Source organism: Schistosoma haematobium, chromosome 2, assembly GCF_000699445.3.
Source record: "Schistosoma haematobium chromosome 2, whole genome shotgun sequence".
Lineage (NCBI taxonomy): Eukaryota > Metazoa > Platyhelminthes > Trematoda > Strigeidida > Schistosomatidae > Schistosoma > Schistosoma haematobium.
In genome coordinates, this window is record NC_067197.1 from 18,802,329 (window position 1) to 18,821,668 (window position 19,340).

The following is a 19,340-nucleotide window of genomic DNA, read 5'->3' on the forward strand; positions in this document are numbered from 1 at the left end:
ATTACAATTCAGATGATTTCACATCAACTGCTGTTTATCCTTATCACGAAGTCACTTCTAATGTTTACTCTAACCAATGTGAGAAATATGTTTTAAATGAAGCCACATCATTCATAACTGAGGGATATAAAGATCCGACATTATTTCGTGGGGGAGGATAGTGTTGGGAAATCTGTGCTTTAAATTCTATATAGTGGTTTTGGTACACAACCGACACGGCAGTTGTATACAAGTGAGTCTGTTTCGATTTCAGTTGTTAATTCCATTACTAATGAGCACATTCTAGATAATACAGAGTTTTTATCCAATACAATGTCGGACAGACACAGGATGAACTTAAAGAACTTTGATTCCTAACCTTCATCAACTACGTAGCCCCTTAAATAACCTTCTGGCGAAGAATGTAAAATGGGATCGGTCTGCAAATTTCCAAATTGCTTTCGACAAAATCAAGAAAATAGTAGTCTCGGATCTGTTGCACTGCTCCAATTATTGGCCATGTGGCTTATAAAGCTAATAGGGATCAGAATACTTTTAAAACCCAAAAGAAAGCTGAGGAAATTGAAACACCGCTACCACGAACATAATGACATGTATGCACTTCAAAGTATACTAAACTTAATCGACAGAAATGCTACTTCTAAACGCAAGTATTTTATGAATGTAGAAAATAAGGCCCTACGTAGTAAAAGCCCAGAATTATCAATACTTCGGCTTTTTAAATCCCGTGTGAAGTCAAATTCTCTTGGAACGACTAAATTCCTCATAGTTAACAGAAGGATTGTTGACGACCCTGATATTATTTGCGAACAATCCGGCCAGCATTTCTCGCTATGCTACAACACTGGAACTGAAAACTCTATCAATATATTTCCAATGCTGACATTAAGACACCTATCGAAAATTGATTTTATACCCCCCAACATCAAGCAGGCCATAGCTGCTCTGAAAAAGTTTTATGACGGTGGACCTAACGGGATTCCTTCATCATTTGTGAAATATGGTAGTAGAGAATTCCCATTATTTTTTTAAAACTTTTCGACCGATCTATGGAATATGGGACCTATCCATCTGTATGGAAAACATCTCTTATCGCCCCTAGATTCGAAACGGGATCATTTAGTGATATTGCTGACTATAGACCCATTAATTTAACATCCGTACTATCAAGAACCACGGAAAACACCATCCACAAACAGCTATTATCCTTTTTATTTCCGGCTAGCTTGATTAGCCCATCTCAACACAGGTTTTTACCTAAACCCTCATGCTCCACAAAGCACCCGGAATTTTTTGATAAAATTACCCAGAGAAGAGATGTTGGTCAGTCAGTGATAATTCTTTACTTCGATTTTAGTAAGGCTTTCGATAGTGTCTCACAAAAACCTTTAAAACTCTCTTCATTCGGCATACAGAATCCCCTTTTATCTTGGCTCAAATCTTTTTTAGAAGAACGTAGCCAAATCGTCTGCTTTGGATCTTGCTACTCTAAACCTGTGAATGTAACCAGTGGGGTTATACAAGGAAGTGTGATTAGTTCACTACTCTTTCTCCTTTTTATCAATGACGCGTATTCCCTCTTTCAGTATGGTAAGCCTTTCGTTTTTGCCGACGACCTAAAAGAGGTTTGTTCATTCTCTTCTTCCACCAAAGAAAGCTATATTTCAGCGATAATCCAAGAAGAAATAAACAAGTTATACGAATGGACTGTTTCGTGGAATTTGCCACTTAATGTTGACAAAAGTGGATTCATTCACATTGACAGCTGCTTTGGCCTATACACAAACATACACAGAAACCTCTCAACACTGTTCGTGACTGGGGTTTAAGATAAAGCAACAGTTCGAATTCTTCCGAGCAAATTGCATCTCAAGTATCCAAAGCTAGAAAGCTCATTGGATTCATAATGATAAACTTCAATAATATCGAATCGAGATTATTATTATTATGCAGAAAACGTATCTTACCCATTCTTGAATATAGTATTTTAGTTTACAGTAATTGCAGACATAATGACCTGATTAAAATTGGATTTGTTCAAAAAGGGTTTACCAAAGCTGTTTTGGGGTATTCCAACAACAAAGATTATCACCAAAGATGTCAACAACTCAAATTAGAACCTTTCTGGATCAGGCGTATCAAATTAAATCTTGTATTTATCTACCGGCTTATTAACGGTATTTCCTACTCTTCGATATCCACCTCTTCATACTCTATGATATCATCCCACAATCTACGCAATAAGGAGAATATTCTAGCGATTCCAAGGACCTACACAAACTTACGCCAGAATTTTTTTCGTTATTCGCTACTCAACCATGTGGAACAGACTGCCAGTGAACTTCCGTAGCAGTGCAACTACAACCCGGTTCAGAAGTTTCCTTAATGATTTTCTTCCCGAAAGTGGATTATGTCACCTATTGAATATCAATGTGTTTCATAATGATTTATACAAACAAGGTCCTTCATCTATCTAATTGACTGGAAAGCAAAATGTAACCTTTGAAACTTTTCACGTCTATTTTATTTTTATTCATCTTAATATATGAAGTCTGCTTATGTTTGTATTTATAATTATTACCGTTATTAATATCATTATTGGTCCCTCGACACATTAGATATTCTTTTCATCTCTTCTTATCCTTCTAAACATATATTATTCCTAAACATCCGAAGTCTATAACTAAAAACAAATTATCTCACGGTACACTTAAATAGATTAACTTTTCAGATTCATTTTATCATCACCACATAAATATAACACATAGAAATTTATATTTGATTGTCCTTTGAAATTAATTGTGACTTTCATAGCATCATTCTTAATTATTATTGCACAAATGTTTATACTAATATCCGGTTTCACTTTGTATACTATTACATAAATCCACATGTATTTATCCGAGTGCACTAAATGATTTATTTTATTTTTCTAAATTGTTGGTTTACTTCAGAGGTCGATATTCATTACACAATTACTACGGCATTGGAGCAATTATTTCTCACATCGTACCAGATGGATCTGAGAAGGCCACACCATATGCGGCTAGATCGTTAACTACAGCAGGACGTAACTACAGTCAGATCGAGAAGGAAGCATTGTCGATTATCTTCGCTGTAAAGAAGTTTCACAAGATGATATTTGGACGTCATATCACTCTATTTACTGACCATAAACCATTACTAGCCGTTTTTGGGTCAGAGAAAGGTATCCTGGTATACACAGCAAGCAGACTGCAACGGTGGGGAACTACATTCTTGGGTTATGACTTCGAGATCAAATGCCAGCCGACTACTGATTTTTGACAAGCTAACGCTTTATCTAAACTGATTGGTTCACAAGTAAAACAGGAAGAAGATACTTTGGTGGCAGAAACTGAGACGGAAACAGAAGTACATCGAGTATTGGAAGACGCAGTCGATGGTTTACCAGTTACTTTCAAAGCCATCGAAGAAGCCACGGAAAATGACAATACATTAAAAGAAGTTAATGGTTACATTTTCACCAAGTGGCCGAATCATCGTTTTCAAGGAGAAATGCTACAATATATTCGCCGACGGGACTCACTCATGACGATCGATTCCTGTGTTATGTTCGGTGACAGAATTGTTGTTCCAAAAACATTACGCTACAAGGTTCTGAGACAATTGCACAGAGGTCATCCTGGCATCAATGAGATGAAAGCGTTGGCTCGAAGCTATGCTTACTGGCCCACAATGGATCAAAATATCGAAACCAGATTCCGCAATTGTTCGTCGTGCCTACAAGCAGCTAAAAGTTCAAAAATGTGTGACCCACAACAATGGGAAAAACCCAATACACTCTGGGAGAGGCTGCACGCAGATTTTGCCGGCCCAATACGAGGAAGAATGTATCTAGTCATAGTGGACGCACTCACAAAATGGCCACAAATCTATGCCATGGCAAATTGCACAGCCAGTGAAACAATCAGCAGGTTATCTGAACTGTTTAGCTACTTTGGAGTTCCGGAAACTTTAGTGAACGATAACGGCTCACAATTCACTGCAGAATCATTCAAGCGCTTCTGTAACAATAATGGAATCGTACATTTACGCTCTCCACCCTATCACCCTCAATCAAATGGACAAGCAGAGCGCCTTGTGAACACATTCAAACGAGCGCTACTGAAAAGGGAAGGAGAGGGGACAAGTCAGGTAAATACCAAATTCTTAACAGCTTATAGAACTACGCATAATCTTATCGTCCCAGATGGGAAATCCCCTACTGAAGCGATGTTCCGTAGAAGCATCCGAACTGTATTCGATGTCCTTTCACCATCTAAACCAATGGATGGACGCAGACAAAATCGGAATATCCGGAAGTTTAACGTCGGTGATAAAGTGCTCGTAAAGTCATAGATTGGGAAAAATCGTTGGGAGCCGGGAGTCATTGAAAAGAGAATGGGAAGTGTTTTATACAAAGTGCGTAGGACTTTCGGAACGTGGGTTAGACTCATCGCTCAAATACACAGAGAAAAAAGATGTTAAACACTGTAGATAGTCGAGTGAGGCTTCCGCTAGAGATAATCAAAGATACTCCAATGACAGGAACCCCAACAGACACTCATAGACACTGGATATCAAGAAAGTCCGAACGCCGCAGAAAACCAGTTAGCGAATTGCGAGTAGACCCGAAGAAAAGGTCTTATTTTTTGAAAATGGGGAGGTGTTGAGGAGATCAAGGAAACTCCTCAAAAAAAGCCAAGAAAGACTCTGAAAACACTGAGAAGCATCTTATCCAATCAGCGTTCACTAAACGTTTAGCCAGAAACATCAAGAAAGTGAAAAGTCACTTGTAGAGTTTCTCGTTGGCTGATTACTTATACTGCTACTATGTTAAGTAGCATTCCAGAACTTTCGGGAAACCCAAGGACATCTAAAATACTATGAAAACCTTAAATTTTCTGTACAAAAATGAACCTTTGGAATAAAGTGTCGCTTACGTATTTCGCGCATTTTCTCTCGTGTTCGAGTCACTGTGTAGTTCTAGCCTGGGGGTTACTAGAAGATCGTAGGTAATAAATCTAGGGTTCAATTAGCAAGACTTATCAAAGTCTTAGGGATATCACTACCCCACTAGGGGGATTGAGCTAAAGCGGTAAATAAATTTCCAAAATAAATAGTTACGTAAGGCTTCAACATTGATGCTGACCTCATTCGTTCTACCGGACACATCCTAGTTGAGGGCGCTCGGTCACCCATTTGCACCAGATCACGAGTGGGTACACTATGCTACGCAACCCTAGCAACAACTTTTCAGCTTAAATCAAATACATCTTGACACGTCTACATAGATCACCTACGTCAGTTATCTACACATCTGGCATAGCAAATACCAGAACACTATAAAGAAAAATTCATAGATAGAGAACAAAACAACAACATGAAAATGATTTTATTGGACACCATTTTATATTGTTTAATGAGTTTCAATGTCACTGACAGTTGTCGTTACTCCTTGTAATGGTACTTTTGTTTGTGGTACACTGGTATCATTTTCGGTCTTCATTACGTCATTAATACACTTATTGCTCATCTCTGTAGTAAAAGATGTTTCGATGTCATTAGATTTTTCTGCTGATTACAACATTTACGTTTAATTAACATGGATAAGTATATTATATACAACGGTATTGGTGTTAATTCAGCTACAGCAATTGGCATAATAGTGCCTAATTCACCAGTTGGTTTCGGCATTACATATAATAGGACGAGAATCGCAATACCAATATTTTGTATACCAGTCTCTAAAGCCACTGTAATAATTGATTGAAATGGTTGTCGTAAAGTGAATACGAACAATGAGCTGATACAAAAACCAAGCCAGGGTAACAATGCACATATAAGAACAAGTAAAGGAAAAGCACCTAATAGGCGAAACAATGACCAATTAATGTACACACCAACAGTTAAAAAGAATACTATTTGAAATTTAAACAATGGACCGACTAGTTTACTGAATTTCTTAGCAAAATTCGGTTTCCATATACGTAGACCTAAACCCAATAATGCGGGTATTGCTATCTGTAACAACTGCAAGAAAACATGGAAGTATGGAATTTCTATTCTGGTCACATCAATGAAGAACCGACCGTAGAAGAATAGAAGAAATGGCATCATAACTGTGAGTGGATAAAGAAGAGAAACGAAATAAAAATGTAAAAATGACAATTACCATAGTTTGTGTGAAATGTAAAATGTATAGCGTCATGTGCATTATTATAAAAGAGGATAGAGCCTGACAGTGCTTATAAGTCAAAACAGTTCATATACCTTATTCTCGCATTCGGACAGGCCAATCTATTAATTCTACTTGAGTCATTTTTTGACCTTGTTAATTATTCGCTTATCAATCTTGACTGTTTTTATATGAACGCATATATGTGTGTATACTTCTTATCCCACTATTCATCACATGTCTGTAACCTGTTTTTGTATAACTATAATGATTGATTAACGCTTGACCAAATGGAATTGGCTTATCCACCATCCCCACTGAGCGTCACTTTGCTTCGCTCTATTCCATTCGCTTCATATACAAAATATATGTATTCAAAAGTCCATTCTCGTCGATATTTCTAAAACATCAGTAAAGCTGTAAACTGTACCAGAATAACAGTTTACTTCGATTTTAAGTTAATATCAAGATGATATTACTAATATGTATGTAAAATTCCAATGAGTTGGAGAAAACTGAATTCTAAGTTTTCCATGATTTAGCGTGAGGAAGCGATATATAAATGACTACTTTTATGATCACAAATAATCTGCTCAATGTTCACATTGTCTGAAATTACGAAGTCTCGTGTTAAATAGATAATAAGTTGATATGTCTATTTCTAATGCCGGATAACAGCAAGTAATCGTTCAATTGGTGTGCATTATTAAGACACAAAGAGATACTTTAGATGCCCTAACAAAGTAGATGAATCAGTATATTTCTCTTATTTATATATATATATATTACTACAAACAATTTAGAAATTATTGGTATTTTGACCACTTTACCTATTCGTTTCAATTCATTTCATCAGTACTAAAAGGGACAGGTATTGATAAAATCTCAACAGAAAGATGTGTCATTCAACCACAACTCCCTAGTATGAGCTCTGTGCATAGTTTTATACTGTACTTCTGAGTGGATTCATATATCAGATTGAAACAGTTCTTTCGTGCTTGCATTGGTGTGACCTTTATTAACTAACTAACAATGAAACTGAAATGTATAATCATTCAGTTTATCGCTGAATACCTTACCCACAGATACCGTCGTTTAACTTCTCTGGATAGAATATCCTACACGATTTTTGTAGAACATAACACTGGTTACTGTACGATAATCTATAAAAGCTTTTATTTTATCATCTAACTAAGTTCTTACAGGTTGCTTTTTAAATATCAAACACCAGTATCACGTAGATTAACTCAACGTATTTTATCAATATTACAAATCATATAAAATGCCCTCCATCTTTATCCTTTTACCATTATTCTTTGTTTGATGTATTGGAGCGCAAGATGAAATAACGATGTACTTAACACACTCATTTTACTGTAATTAGTATGTAACTAGCGTCATTAACCAAACATGAAGTTAGTGTATGATTTTTAACCATAGGTTTGTACAGCATATTGCATTGAAGTTTTTAATCGGTCACAATGTAAACAGAATGACAGCGACCAGTGATGTATAGTTAATTATCAACCAAAACTGAGCTACGAAAGAATGGGTTTAGCAATTCCAGGTGAAATCGTCCTCATTCAAGATCTAATAATGACAGAAGGAATTCTCTTAAACACCCTTAAAATAAGATACTAAATAGGCTTTATTGTATTGTTGGTTCATTTGAAATTATCACCAAAATTATATATCTTCATTAAAACGATGTTCAAATTAATGATAATTTACTCAATGAACGGTTTTTGTTTAGTATGTATGCATTATATCATATAGCTTCAAGGGAAAAATATATATAAGTTAAACTTACAAAGAGCTGCTAAATTACTGATGAACGTCATTAACATGCTCAAGTTGATGTCACCACCGAGTAGAAAAGACCAACCATTACTGTCACCACCCCTGGAGAACAAGCAATGGTGAGTAATCCGAAACCAAACTCCGATCTAATTGGGATAATTTTTGTAATGCAAAGTGCAATCTGAAACACAATTAGACGAATTAGCAATTCAGTTTTATGCATTATTTGATTTGAATTAATTTTTTTGGTTAGCGTTTTTTTAGTGAGTTAGTTTTCTACGGGACTGGGTTGCTAAGCCTATGCCCTTCGCCAACCCTCCTCCTTAACCGGGCTTGGGACTGACAGTAACCCTGGAAGAGTTACAGGCGGAGTTCCTGAGAAGATTGTCAACATTACCCGGAACTCATACGACGGATTACAGTGCAAAGTGGTGCATGGAGGACAGCTGACAGATGCATTCCAAGTGCGGACCGGAGTCAGACAAGGCTGCCTACTCTCTCCCTTCCTCTTTCTTCTGGTAGTCGACTGGATTATGAAGACCTCGACATCTAAGGGGAAACACGGAATAAAGTGGACAGCTCAGAAGCAACTAGACGATTCAGACTTCGCTGATGACCTGGCCCTCCTATCCCATACATACTAACAAATGCAGATGAAGACAACTAGGGTAGCAGCAGCCTCTGAATCAATGAGCCTCAACATATACAAAAGAAAAACCAAGATCCTTAAATACAACACTGAGAACACCAACCCAATCACACTTAATGGCGGAACTCTGGAAGATGTGGAATCCTTCACATACCTGGAAAGCATCATCGATGAACAAGGGGGATCGGATGCAGACGTAAATACGAGGATTAGCAAAGCAAGGGCTGCATTCCTACAATTGGAGAACATACAGAATTCAAAACAATTATCAACCAATATCAAAGTCACAATCTTCAATATGAACGTCAAGACAGTCCTACTGTACGGAGCTGAAACTTGGAAGACTACTACAACCATCATCAAGAAGGTAAAAGTATTTGTAAATAATTGTCTTCTCAAAATACTCAACATACATTGGTCGGATACCATCAGCAACAGCCTACTGTAGGAGAGAACAAACCAGCTTCCAGCTGAAGAGTAAAGTAGGAAAAGACGATGGGAATGGATAGGACATACATTACAGAAATCAACAAACCGCACTACGAGACAAGCGCCAACTTGGAATCGTGAAGGGAAGCGGAAAAGTGGAAGGCTAAAGAACACATCACGTCGGGAAATAGAAAGAGATATGAAAAGGATGAACGGGAACTGGAAAGAGCTGCAAAAGATCGCCCAGGACAGGGTTGTATGGACAATGCTGGTGAGAGGCCTATACTCCTCCACGAGGGGTAACAGGTGTAAGTATGTAAGTAATTATTTGATTTCTTACATATCTGCAAGTAGCATATTAAGTTTACCGTTTAAATGAAGCAGTCATTATTAATATATCTAATGCTAATAAATGCATGGTATTTCCAATCCAATCTGTAGCACTGAAAATTGACTAAGTTCTCTGTGATGAAAATAAAAGTTGTTATGCTTACAACTACAGCGTTCACATGTCAATATTTAAACTACTGATCCGATCAATCGTCAAGGAAGTGTGAATTTCAGTCATTTAGTGTTATTCTTAAGATAGTCCATAATTAAAACCGAATAGAAAATATCCAAAGATAATCGAATAAAGGACATTTCTCATAGTTCAGTTTTACTTCGTCAGCTAACTATGATGTCAATAGAATTCCATTCCTGATACTAAACAGTTAGGAAGAAAAACATGATTTCTTTGAAACCTATTTTCTTCGATTACTCATGGATACACCAATCAGAATCTAATGTATAAAAATTATTGTTTAGTGGCTGCAGTATCAAATAATAACCGAACAGCTAATTTTGGAGATCGTGAGTTACATTACCAAATCTTCTTGTATTCCACAAACGTGATATTACTGAATGACTTAGACACACAAGTCCTACAGCACGTACGTTACCCCAATAAACTATTGAACTGACCAATCAGTTAGCTTAACAATTAAAACCATGCAATTATAAATGACTGTATAAATGTTGTCTAAAATAATACGTAAGTTATACTACACATAATTTGATTAGATTTGATTGTGACTGACTGTCTGCTTTGTTGTTAAAATTATTATCTCGCTGTGTTATAATTCTGAGAGACTATTAATTGTAGTTGAAGGGTAATAATTTAAAATGAAACTCCCAGATGGATCCAATATTATGGGGCGCAAATCGAACCTTGACGCATATTGTTCATAAACATAATTAGGAAATTGTGAAATGAAACAGATTTCCAACTCTCAGATAATAATAAGTAGTCATGACATTTATTTGGGAGGAATTTCCACAACTAAAATGAGACGTCAGGTCGCTACTGAGACCCACACTGTGATCTATCAGCTTCATAACCCCAGAAGTCACTTTTGAGTTACTCATCCTTGTATTCATAACGCTTATGATAATTGTGTTCATTCTTAATTATTTACACTAAAGGGTACCACAACCGCACTAAAACATCGACAGCTTTTAAAGATTTTGATAAGTATTTTAGAAGGTAAAGTCAGTATTCCAGATTAATGGAGTAGGCCAATCTATAAAGTTGTAAGCCTACATCAAATAAAGTAATTCGCATATGCGTTATGCACATTGTGTGACAGTCCGTTTTAGCCACTTAGGCTGTCTGAATTTGTGGGTCTATGAACGTGATCAAATGCTGGGATGGTCTGTAAAGTTAAGAAGAGTTAATCGAAACAATGTAGCGGTCCCATTTATCAGTCTAACTTGTAGAGATTGTGAAGATTGTAAATTGCGAATTCAGAGTCCCATTTCCATAGTCTATTGAATACCTGATCCCTCATAATCTTCTACCTTTCTATCATCTTAATTTATATTTATCTACTTGAACCTAGGTTTCGTGCTACTTGACACTCGTCAGCAAGGTGTTCCCGTAATCTTGAGGAGACTGATGCTCTCCGACAGATTTGACCCCGTGTCACCCAGCTTCACAGTCAGAGACGTCAGAGAGCATCGATTCCTTCAAGATTACAGTTAAACCTTACTGACAAGTGCCATGCAACACGAAACCTAGGTCCAGGGTTTCCTGTTGACTACCTCCAACCACCATCTTATTTCAATACAGTGCACGCAATGTCGAGTCAATTAGTCTAGTAGCCACATTGCAGCTTGGTCGAAATGATTCGAGCAGTACTAAGAAGTACCTGACGTAAATGACATTGATCACCATCTAGTGACAAATCAATTGTAAATTATATTTATTTACTTTTTCTCATTGGTATTCCTCTTTTCTCGTCTATTTTAATACCTCCTCATTTTGTCAGTTACATATTTTGATAGAGTTTGCACACTCACGTCACATAATAGTAATTTTGATCATATTTATGATGTTGACTAACATAATGCATTAGACTGTAGCGCAAAGTGTTACGTTACGGAGCCTATGATTTGGATTGAGATCCAACTGAATTGTCAAGTCTAAAAATCTAGCGTGGTATAATATGGTCGTTCGGATTAAAAGTCAAAGTTTCCTAAGAAGCTTCAAAGTTCTTTATTCAAATAACTGGTGGAAAAGCAGGTCCAATCTGTGAAGTATTTACTCATGATGAATAATGAGTACTGTTCAGTGTCTGATAAATATTTGACTGAACACTCTCGATTTTCACGTATAAAAGAAACAAATAGTCAATCTACTTACCAGTGGCATGAAAAAGAATTGACAAAAGAATCCAACTGATATAGAAAGGGGTCTTTTAAAATGATACAAAATCACAGACGGTTCCAAATCACACCCCATCGCAAAAGTGAACACAATTAGCATGACCATGATGAATATACGGTAAACTCGATGACCGATCCCTCTGTCTATTGTTACAATGACTGGAAAAGCTAATATGTTGTTCTCATTGACATCATCAACTTCCTGTGTATTGAGTAAGGAGAGATTCAACTGATGGTGAGTTGCTAAATCATCATAATATTTATTTCTGAGAGATTCGGATTTATTAGTAAGCCATGACGTAGAAGTGTTATATCCAGACTTCGGCTTATCCACACCAATCAAAAACATCAAATAGTCTAACCCCAGCAGTTTTGGCAATATGTACAGTGATATATTTGTACTGGCTTTTGATGAAGGCGGTAACCAATACCTCGATTTATTAACTAACTCCGCAGAATAACTGGAATCTAGATCATAGGATAAAACTAAAGGTACTTGACTGCTGTAGTTGATGAAACACATAACAGGCTTGATTTTATAATTATCGAAAAATACCAAATCGCGTTTTGATATACTGATGACTACATGAATAACGTTTGTCACATCATGATAATCATAGCTGTACATTGGAGAGCTCTGATTTCCTCCAATGTGTTTCAGATAATATCGTTCCCGTGTGCGCCGAGTTTCTTCATCATATATCAACCCAACCTGTTGTGGAGGTGTCTCTTTGACTGGCGAAGAATATAACAGTAATATATTGGCATTAATCAACAGGTTAAGGAACGCTAGCCAAGAAAACATAAACATAGTGCACAGAATAAGCGAATGGATAACCAGACTTTATATCTGAGAGCACAACTAGTCCACAATGATTTGTCAAACATGTTATTTCAAAGTCATAAGATTAATCCATTGTCATTTTAGAATTAGATTGGTTTAAATTGTATGAGTGACATGCTAGTGAAAACATGCAACAACGTTTTGTGCGACTTTATCAATTAGTTTATTTGTCACGTCGAGAAGATAATATTTAGTGAGTTAACAATAAAACAATTGTGGTTCAATTTCGTTGCTCCCAACCAATTGATTTTGGGAAAATAACCATAATTAAATGAAAAACCTAAATGAAAACTAGTGAATGATTTGTATCATGTCAAAATAAACTTTCAATGAATCAAAGTGTACAAATTTGGTCGATTATGTCAACTAGTTGATTGGTTGTATATAATTTGTGTTGCGATCAGATTCGTTAAAATCCACTTGGTTTTGATTGGATGTTTGAATTCGTGATTCTTGCATCAGGAACTCATTTGATCAAAATATATGCATTAGTCGGTTCGATTGTTTCGAAGCGAAAAATGTTTACGTGAGGAGTAAAAAATTTGAACCGGTGGTCATAGTGGTACGACTGATAAAGTAAATCGAATGTTATGAATCCGGTAACCAATAAAATGTTGGAAATGATACTCAGTTATTATTGTTAATATTGTTCTTATTATACTACTAGTCCTTCTTCCTCCTGTTCTTGTTCTTCTTTTTATTATTATTATCATTGTTATTATTATTATTATTATTATTAACCATCAGGTGGACTACCATCTAGATAATCTAACGGTATGGGAGAGTTGTAATGACTGTAGAATTTTCATAGTTTAATTCACGAATTGACCTTAGTTAGACCACTTTTGAAAATCTGGGAGAACCAGAATATTGTTTCCTCCCGGTGTGAGGCTCCACAGGATTACGTATGTCAACGACCCCGAATCACAGAATCGAATGCAGAACATTCGATCTCACGCTAACGTTTAACTTCTAGACCACTGAACCAGAATCTAACAGTGCCAATGTCTAATTTAAATCAATCACGATGTTGCACGATCATCTTCCATTGTCTTCGGTAAGTAACTGCCTCACAATCGACAGTTTAGTCCTACTCGTCCGAACATGTAGCCATGTTTCAGATAAACATGCATGGACGTCACAATTCCGGATAAACTGAATGAAATCCAACGAATTAAAATTGAGATCGGTCTCCAACCAGGTAGCTCATTTGACGAACTACCAAAGATAAATTGTTGCTTTGATCCATCTAAATCTGCTTTTCTCAGTTCACTTGTTCGTATAGAGCAGGTTTTATTGGACGCTCAGAGTGTGAATTTACCAAACGGTTATCCGAGCACTGCCCCACATAGCTATCGAAAGGCTAATACAAGTCAGTCAATCTTTGAACATATCATCAACTTGTCAACATGCACCCATGACAATCATCCTTCAAGATTGTTTTAAACGTGAACAGAACCGTTTGAAATGAGGTATGGGCCGGAAATTCGTGTGCTGCTAAACCTATCACGATTCATCGATTCCAACCTGACCTCTGTGCACCAAAGATTTGTTGTCAATCTTTTACCCTACCATGGTCCTAGAACCCATTCTGATTTTACAGATCATTGGTGTCAATCATTAACTCCTTCTTCATTCTTATATATTCGTACGATAGACAACTGTGTTTAACATTTTCTCAATAAATTATTATTTCTTATAATCTCGAAGACTATTTCAACTTACATCCAATATTTAAAGCTGACGATTTTTTCTGATTACTTGGTCAAATGATTCAATAAGTCTGTTTGATCATAGACTATTATTTTTGGTACTTGAAAACGATTGACAATTTTTAATTACTTCATTATATGACGCAACACACCTCCATTATATTATAGACTAATTAATAATACAATTATGTCGTTTGAGCAAGTGATTTAATCGAAAATAAAATTATCATCATATTGCTGAATGACACAATAGGTTTTTTCTTCATTTTGTAAAAGGTTGTGTTAATCATATTCAAATTGGAACAGTTGTTTTTTTTTAATCAAAACCGGTAGGCAAAGGTCACATGCACGTAGTAATTTGAGAATGTACAATAAATAGATCAGTTTGCATGTAAAGATTACGAATCACAAGCAACGTGATTCTTCATCAAACACTTATAAATGATACTAAAAATTTTAATTTGTACATTAGATTTTTACTGTATAGATCAGTGAAATTATGCGTTCACATTATTGTAAACTTAGTTCCAGCAACTAATGTATTTCGATACTCAGTATTCGTAGTGTTTTCGTGCACAGAGAAAGAAAACGACAAATGAAATATCAAATGGAATAAAATATCATATTTGTTGAACCACTAGTAGGTCTGTTTCTGGTTTTCTGAAGACACATCTGGAAACATAAGTTCATCTCAGAACAATAATAACCAATTGTATCGCTTTTCCGTGCTGAATAAATTTTTACAGTTTTGGTTGTTTATTATGCATCAGGACTACTGTTTTCACTTCAACTGGATTATTTTCAATTAAAGTACGAAAAAGCGTTTTTGTTTCCTTACTCTATTTGGGTATAATAGTTTTGGTTTTTGCACGTTTCTTTTATTTTAACTGGCCACTGTATGAATTTGTTCTTTTACCCAATGTTTTCGGCCAAGAGTTTCTCCCTTACAGATGCACTTCCAAATTATCTGAAGATGTCTGACTGTAAAGGAGGTAATTGTCAATGCTGGGGTGTAATAGTGTGTTGTTTGGTGGGTGAAACATGTGAAACCACGACCTTTATATCAACCTAACACCATCAGATTTTAAGAAGTATATTTATCTGTACTACCAAGACGTAAACAAAGGGATGCATTTTCATCTAAGCAGCACTTTGTGTCTATCGAATAAAGTCAATAAAGTGTCTTCTGTAATGATTTCCGATGGAGAACTTTATCTTAACAACCTTTGTCAATGCAATATAACTATTCCCCTACCTGCTATTAACGTATCATTTTAGCAATGTCAGTTGTATTTCGCAGGTACCTCGACTGGATGAGTTCCCTTGCATATTGATCACTGACTATCATAATAAATTTCAATAACGTGACTCATGCCAGGATAGTTAATAAATAAACCGTGAGACAAAGAAAAACGATATATTACACTTGATAATTGCATATAAAATTTTATGTAAATTGAAATCTTGACAAGTATTCCGACTATTTAATACCACTTGTGTTTAGCATAATACATCAACATAAGTAAATGTTTATTCATCATTTCCATACGGAACAGTTAATGGGTGATTTTGAAAAGGATGAAATGTCAAGAAGTATGTTCACATGTTTACAGCTTTGACTACATAGTATTCAGATTTAATCAAGCAGTTATGGTAATCGAGACTGAAGAATTCGCAAGCATAATTCTGCTCAAGAAGTGTATGCGTGAGGTGATAACTGTTTAAATATCTGTTTGGATTAAGTGAAAAATTATAAGTAGGTCAGTCGTTGTAAAATGAAATCAAACACTGACCGTCACAGTTAGATGCACAAGTATAGTCAGCATTATGGGTTAAGCTAACGTTATATTCGCAACTCTCACAGTCTTGTTAACTAGCTTAAAGCTGAACAAAAACATTAGCGTTTTATATGAAACTATTATGATGGGAAGATTTCAATACTGTGAATATTGTCACTGTACCGCCAACGATTAAGTATTGTTTTTCATCTAGAACGATTGATTCCAACTAAGGATTGATCCAAAATTAGGTGAGAGTTGGTAAAGAATGAAAATCAAATCTATAATGAGTGTTTAACGAAAGTTTATTTGTCCATCATTTTCTATTCGAATACTTCCTTACATTTCACTACATGTTTTTAACTTATTTCTATAATTTGAATGATTGTTACATGATGAATAAATCACATTGTCACAGTTAAACTGATTGTTACAACAAGGGCTTGTACAAAATGGATGATGACCCTAAACATGGAGAGTGAAAAGGGTGGGACTCAAATGGGAGGACATAAATAGAGAGGAGCATCGCAAGTGCAATTTGATGGTAAATAATTACACTAGTATAACAGCTGATTATACATAATAAATCATAAGCAAGTTTCAAAGTGTCACTGGTAGGTAACATGTATACTCAGTGATTTTTGTAACGACAAAATAAAAACCACATTTTTTCTCTAATTTGTCACACTTTATATGTAACCGCATGTATATTCAATATCTTTTGTTTCTCTTTATCAATGATAAAAAGAGGATATAATTGTTTGCTTATATACAATTACTGTTATACTACCGCGTTGGTTGAAATATAAACACTATCTCCGCCGTTTATTCTTCAGCTTTATTGGCCACGGCCTTTGACTGAAGATAATAATAGTGTTATAACATCCTCTTAGGCCTTCCCACATCACGTTATATTTTCGACTTTGATCATTATTAAATAATACTATTGGATTCAATATTTCTCATTATGCCGTTGGTGCCACCACGTGCAGAGGGATGTTCGTTAATCAAGTGGACTTATTTGTGGTTGTTATCTCAGAGAGCACCTTACAAATAACATCCATTTCATAACAACTGTTACTATCTTGTTGTTTAATACACCATTTATATTGTAACTGTAATTTGTTAGCATTTGCTCTACTCATAGACAGACACTTAAAGTTGTAGTGTTAACTCCTTTTTGGTATATTATTGGTAATCCTGTGTATCGTTATATCTTGAATAAGCTCTTTTGCTGAGATCCACCACACTGATCAGTAATTACTAAGAATAGTAAAGATAGCTAGCACATGCGATCACTATAAGCTAGGAAAATGGAGAATAATCTAATAATTTAACAGAATTTCTTAACCGTTCATGCTGCATACAGGCAATACCCGATGTGCAATGCTTAAAATTTCGTTGCAACACAACGTGGAGCTACTACAAATTCAGCATAATAATTAAACAGATTGAAGAAGCTGTTAGTTTAAGTGTAGAGATTGTTCCACATGCAAAGATAAAATCACAACAGTCAACTTGACTATTCACGTATACTTATCGCTTCGAGTTTTATAAATCATCTGTATTAATATGTATATGTACTCAAACATCTTTCAGAGCTTCCTTATAGCAGATGTAAAGAATCAGTCGCTGTTGGTTTTGTCGACGGTTTTGAACACCTAGTTAAATTTGGTTCAGCTCACTTATCAGACATGATTGGTTCACGTAAACGCTATAATCTCGCAGTGGCTGACGTAGGTCAATTTGCTACAGAGTGAGAACATGTAAATTAGAATTGAATAAAAGTTTCTTCATTAAAATTTGTAGGTATCATTCAATAGGCATTATTAATTATAATCCTAACAGGTGTTTGCGTTCAATCTCATGATTTGTTAAATAAACATGGGCATCAGTTGATCGCGCATCATGGACTGACCCATGTGATGGTGGTTGCAATCTCTTCATTGTACCTAGTCCTAATAATATATTCCTGTAATATCGTCGTTTGTGCTGAACGGTCATCAAGATACACACATTTCTTTGGTACGATGAATGGTAATCCATGTAAGGTGCTGACCGCGATTTGTGACTTCGAAGTTGGCTGTTGATCATATCATTCCAATCCAACTCGAGTACGCTCCCATTCATTCGACACAGGTTATTTACGTTATCCATCCACCCATTTAATGTAACTTACTCCCAATAACATACCACTTCTGTCCCTCGGGAAAGTATGTCTACGTAGCGATAAATAAGTCTCCGAAGTAAATAGTTTTGTATGCCTTTAACATTGATGCTGACCTCATTAGTTCTAATAGACTCGTCCTACTTGGAGGCACTAGGTCACGCATCCACACTAGGTCGCCACTGACTTTTCTATTATACATATGGACCAAGACGTTGTCAAACCTTGAATATCCGTAGCATCTGTAGTGGTCAGCCTAACGTGATCTGGTTCACCAAACGATGAAGTGTGAGTTTGTTCTGTATTGTAACATTAAAAGTCACTATTTATTCTTACGTATCGTGATATTATTTTTGTATTATCAGTCTTGTTATCTCCTGTTTGTGTACCCTATCTACATTGAGTACAAAGAGACACCTAAACTATTTTTGACCGAAACTCTCTCCCCTCTCCCCACCAAGTTTCAACCGACTAACAGAACCCTGAAATATCAAGAATAGGAGAAGCTTAATTCATTAGAAGTATTTTCTTTTATACTGCTATCGATCATGTGTCCCAAGAAAGTGGAATGTGCGATTTCATTCGTTTTATGTCCTTGACCTTCCTACTCATTAATATGCATGAGAGAACGTATCTCGATATAGGCTATGACCTTGACACTATAGGCTAATTGCTTTAGCCTTCAGGCTAGAAATGCATTAGTCCAAATTGAAGCTAACGTCCTTGGGTAGAGAGAGGAAAGCTACTCCACCACCTGATTGGTTTACGAGCAAAATAGTAAGAAAGAGAGAGAGGACTAGTAAACTGGAAGATCACTGGATTTACCCTCGATTCAGATCGGTGTCGAAAGATACATGGATCAATAGATGACTAACGGGACCACAACACAAACAACTAGGAAAATATAATTATATCCAAACTGGGCATCCGAGTAGGAAAACAGAGTACCAGAGGTAACGTTTATATTACAATAGCTTTGGAACAGAAAAGTGAATTTCAGTTGGTCACGTATCAAACGAAAGCTTATGGTTTATAGAACAAATTAGGGACAAAACT

The 19,340-nt window shown here is 35.9% G+C and overlaps 1 protein-coding gene across 1 annotated transcript; it reads right to left on the reverse strand.

The window, feature by feature from the left end:
- Positions 1–4,864: 4,864 nt before the first annotated feature.
- On the reverse strand, positions 4,865–12,892 carry MS3_00000264 (uncharacterized protein). Its single transcript, XM_051208101.1, has 3 exons — positions 11,761–12,892; positions 8,010–8,180; positions 4,865–6,143 (listed from the first exon to the last, which is right to left on the reverse strand). Exons 1-2 carry the CDS (start codon positions 12,592–12,594, stop codon positions 8,049–8,051), a joined length of 966 nt encoding a protein of 321 aa, XP_051067711.1. The 5' UTR covers positions 12,595–12,892; the 3' UTR covers positions 4,865–6,143; positions 8,010–8,048.
- Between the last annotated feature and the right edge of the window lie 6,448 nt (positions 12,893–19,340).

What these genes read in the sequence shown, in the direction of transcription:
- MS3_00000264 (XM_051208101.1), bottom strand. Translation starts at nt 12,594, where the DNA reads ATGTTTATGTTTTCTTGGCTAGCGTTCCTTAACCTGTTGATTAATGCC. An exon ending in AATTCTTTTTCATGCCACTG is followed by an intron (nt 8,181 to 11,760) that starts GTAAGTAGATTG and finishes ATTGTGTTTCAG; the next exon opens with ATTGCACTTTGCATTACAAA.